Raw genomic sequence first — 4,570 nt, 5'->3', positions numbered from 1 at the left:
AGATTGCTGTCTACCTCAGGGTGTGGATTTCACGCAGAGCCCCTAATAACAGCTCTTGTCTTCCCTTACATGCCCCGATGTCAATAGAGCTGCTTTTCCCTTCATGCCTGCAGATATTCTTTGGAAACGTGGATGGAGTGAGCGTGAAAGACAATGCCTTCGACCCGCCCATTGTAGCCCGTTATCTCCGACTCCACCCCACGCACTTCAACTTTCGCAACACTTTGAGGATGGAGCTGCTAGGCTGTGACCTGAACAGTATGGAACGAGACCTTTCTTCCTTCTTCCATTCATAGGACGGTGGGATTGTTGAGGCAGTGGGATCTCTGAGACTAACAGGATGCACCTAGATCAGTGGTGGCGAACACTAGCAAGCAGTGACTGATTTCATCTTTTTTTTTTAGGGATCATCATGAAATTTTATTCAGTGGGGTTCAAACCCTCTACTGCAGACATGTCAAACATATGGCCCGCGAAGTGGTTTCATGTGGCCCGTGAAGCCATCCTGGAAACAGTGAGGGAACAGCCCCCGCTGCCTTGGCCCTGGCCCAGGCCGGCCGGGAGCCAATGTACAATTTTGTGGTGGCCATCTATGCTGAAACACATTCAGTCTTAGCTCCACAAGGCTGTCCAGAAACAGCGAGGAACCAGCCCCTGCTGCATTGGCCCCGCCCCCTGGGTGCATGTTGGGGAGGTGTCACCCTTTGTGAGGAATGAAGAAATGCACCATGCCTTGGCGCTTGCCCCGGTCCCACCCCCTTCTGCCAGAGACCCTCAGATCTGTCCCACTCCTGCCCAGGCCCCCACAGGCACCCTTGATGCAAACAATGTAGAGCTGGCCATGCCCACCCACTAGGCCACACCCACTCCATCCATGCCCACCCAGTAGGCTGCACTCACCCTGGCCACACACACACACACACCCGAGGGCAACCACAATGCTGATGCGGCCCTCAATGAAATTGAGTTTGACACCCCTGCTCTACTGGGAACTGAACTGAATCCATGAATCACTGCACTTTAAATGACTCTATATTCTGTATCAGCTTTTCTCTGCCCCCAAGAAGTAATCAGTTCAGCCCCAGGCAAGCTTGTTTGGAAAAAAAAAAGTCCCAAAGATGGAGTGTTAGTCAGGGGTACTAGATCCAGCTTGGTGCGAACAAAGAGACAGAGTCCAGTTCTCTCTGAGTCACATGTTTGTTCAGATCTGGACAAAGGTGGGTCTTCCCATAGGGCTGGGGAAAACCCTGAATGATTGATTTAACATGCTTTTATGCTGCACTTGGTTACATAAACAGGAAACCCAATGTCTGTATGACAGTAAAGAAGTTACTAAAATATCCGTGCCCCACATCCTATAGCAATAAGTATTTTGAGCAAGCTTTATTTTAAGAACCTTTGGGGGTTTCTCTATCATCCTTCCCCACACACAGGACCTGTCCCTTTTATGTCAGCCATTTCAATGTAAGAATCTTGATCATCTCAATACTGATCAACAGGACCTCCACTAAAAAAAATCCTGTTTATGGTGCCAAAAAGTCCCTTTCTGGTGGGGGCATTATCTGAAGGATCAACAGGTCCTCCTTGCAGGCATGTTGCCCATCAAATCACTATCAACCAGGGCTTGTTCCCAGGATGAAGGCAGCGAGGGTTTGGATCCAAAGCAGTTGGTATACAATGTATACAGCTTCATCAAGGAATAAAGATCTGGCACAAGGGATAGAGGTAGAGAAAAGAGGCTACTGAAGCTAAATGGACAAGAGTGCCCCTTTGATCTTCAGCCATTCTAATAATTATGGATTGAGGATGGCTTCATATTTCTATACTCTTAACCATCCCCAAGTATAGAAGAGTCTTTTCCCTGGCCCGTTTCAATGTCTTGCCCTCAGCACTACTCGACCGGCGATTCAAGAGGCTCCTGTTTAGTGAGCGACTATGCCCCTGTGATAGGGCCAAAGTTGAAACTGTGGAGCATGTCTTATCATACTGCCCTATGTATAACACAGGCAGAATTAAATTACTGTCTCTCCTTGGAATTGATCCCTCTGGTCCTAATGTTAGTAATTTGGTCTTATATTGTTTAGGGGATGGCTCCTCCTATATTACTTCTCAGGTTTCTAAATTTCTTTTAAGAGCTGTAAGTATTAGAGGAGAACGCTGTAATTCCCTTTAGCCAAGGCTTCTGGTGTTTAATTGTTTGTGATCATATTTTTCTTGTGTTTTCTTTTGTTGCACTTGCATTTTGGTCTGTGACCGCAAAATAAAAATAATAAAATAATAATAATAATAATAATAATAATAATAATAATAATAATAATAATAATAATAATAATAATAATAATTATTATTATTATTATTATTATTATTATTATTATTATTGACAAGAGTGGACAATCATTTGACCGGGATGATATATAATGTCTCCTGCCTTAATCAAGTCTTGGACTAGAAGACCTCTAAGGTCCCTTCCAGCGCTATGATTTTATGTTCTAAATCAGGATTACTAAGTTTGTCTATTTTCTTTCCCTTTAGGCTGCTCCATGCCACTAGGAATAGAGAGCAACTCCATTTCTAATGAACAGATTACTGCCTCCTCTTGGGTTGACAATGCATTCGCTACTTGGTCTCCCTTTTTGGCCCGGCTCAATTTGAAAGGAAGAATAAATGCATGGAGACCAACGGTAAATCGGATGTCTATAACCGTGTTTTCCAAATGTGGCAGCTTTAAGATGGGTGGACTTCAATTCCCAGAATTCAATTCCCTTCTCTAAGCCCTCCTTCCCAAACCCTGTAGTTTCTCATTTGTATGCACTGTGTCTTCCTTTATTTTGGCTCCTTCCGTTCCAGCTGCAATGATGGCTTTGCATTTTCCACAGTTCTGCCCAACTAATTTGTACAGTCCCCTCTTGCCTATCTTTAAATGGGTCTTAAAAAGATGGCTCTCCTCTCCCAGGTCTTGGATAAATATCCCGTTGGGCCTTTTTCATGGGATGGGGCAACCATTTTGGGTGATTTGCTGCCTCCAGGTGTCCATTGCTCTTTTTATTTAATACAGGTCGTCCTCGACGTTCAACCACAAATTGGGCCCAACATTTCTGTTGCTAATCAAGACATTTGTTGAGTTTTGTCCCATTTTACAATCTTTTTTTGCCACAATTATTAAGTTGAATCATTGCAGTTGTTAAGTTAGCAAGGTTGTTAATCTGGCTTACCCCTTGACCTTGCTTGTCAGAAGGTCACAAAAGTGGATCACATGACACTGCAACCATCATAAATATGAACCAGTTGCCAGGCATCCGAATTTTGATGCGGCAATGGTTGTAAGTGTGAAAAACGGTCAGAAGTCACTTTTTTCACTGCTGTTGTAACTGTGAACGGCCTCTAAATGAACTTTGGTAAGTCAAGGATTACCTGCATTCTTTCAACATCATCTGTGATCAATAAAAGAAACTAGGAAGTCTGAAATTTGGTTTTCCAAGGATGGAGCGACTGTAATTTCCGTCTCTTCCCCAGGTTGACAGCACAGCGGAGTGGCTTCAAGTGAATTTTAAGAAGACGTTGCGGGTGACGGGACTAATAACTCAAGGTGCCAAGTCTGTCTTCACCCATATGTTTGTAAAGGAGTTTACTCTTTCCAGCAGCATGGATGGAAAAAACTGGACACCCGTTCTTCAACATGGGGAGAAACAGGTCGGTACCATGTCTGCGTAATTCATTCTTTCTTTATCAGTGAAAAGGCCTGAGAAAAGCGACAGTTACGATCCTCTCATTTTTCAGGTTTTCCAGGGAAATCACGATTATTTCCAGCCCGTGATGAACTTTCTGGATGTCCCATTCTTTGCCAAATACCTGAGGATACACCCACTCGTGTGGAACAAACACATTGCGCTGAGGATGGAGGTGTTGGGCTGTGACACAGAGCAGATGGACTAGTCAAGATGAAGCCCTCTTTGGCTTTTCCTGCAAACGCTCCAACAAGGAGGGTCTTCCCCTGCACAGCCCACCCCAACAACACATTTATCATCACAAAATAAACTTCAGTGACTTTCCTGTTTTTGAGAACGGTGTTAAGGAACGACGTGAAGTCTCTGCAAAATGTTGCAATAGTATAACACTTGGCATTTGTGGACTGCGGGTTTCGTTAGGATCGCATTTGGGAATTTATGAACGGCAATATATCTTCTCTTGCCCAGTTTGTGTCGGACTTCTTAGAGCCAGGATAAATTAGCTGCATGAATTCCTATGATCGGCTTTACATTTTCAGCTGGTGGGAGGGAGGATTTGAAACGTGCACTTTCTCCCCCATCACTGTTCTTGTGATGGTTCAATCAGTGGAGGTTTTTAAGAAGAAACTGGACGGCCACTTGTCTCAGATCAGGTAGGGTTGCCTGCTTGAGCAGGGGGTTGGACTAGAAGACCTCCAAGGTCCCTTCCAGCTCTATTCTGATTGATGGATGGTCTTCTGAAAGATTCCACTGATATCAAAAAAAAAGAGGAAAGCACCGTCAGCAACATCTTCTACTGATTAAGGAAAGAGGAGGGATTTTTTTTTTTCCTTTTGGGGAAAAAA

At 44.2% G+C, this 4,570-nt stretch overlaps 1 protein-coding gene across 1 annotated transcript; it reads left to right on the top strand.

Annotated features, from left to right (window-relative positions):
* Positions 1-77: 77 nt before the first annotated feature.
* On the top strand, positions 78-4,185 carry LOC107301106 (coagulation factor VIII-like). The gene is made up of 4 exons (XM_015830370.1): positions 78-258; positions 2,533-2,681; positions 3,514-3,690; positions 3,778-4,185. The coding sequence occupies exons 1-4, from the start codon at positions 78-80 to the stop codon at positions 3,931-3,933; spliced, it is 663 nt and encodes a 220-aa protein (XP_015685856.1). The 3' UTR covers positions 3,934-4,185.
* The last annotated feature ends 385 nt before the right edge of the window (positions 4,186-4,570 follow it).

Source organism: Protobothrops mucrosquamatus, unplaced genomic scaffold (assembly GCF_001527695.2).
Source record: "Protobothrops mucrosquamatus isolate PMUCROS unplaced genomic scaffold, P.Mucros_1.0 scaffold10045, whole genome shotgun sequence".
Taxonomy (NCBI): Eukaryota; Metazoa; Chordata; class Lepidosauria; order Squamata; family Viperidae; genus Protobothrops; species Protobothrops mucrosquamatus.
This window is presented reverse-complemented; position numbering and strand designations above follow the sequence as displayed.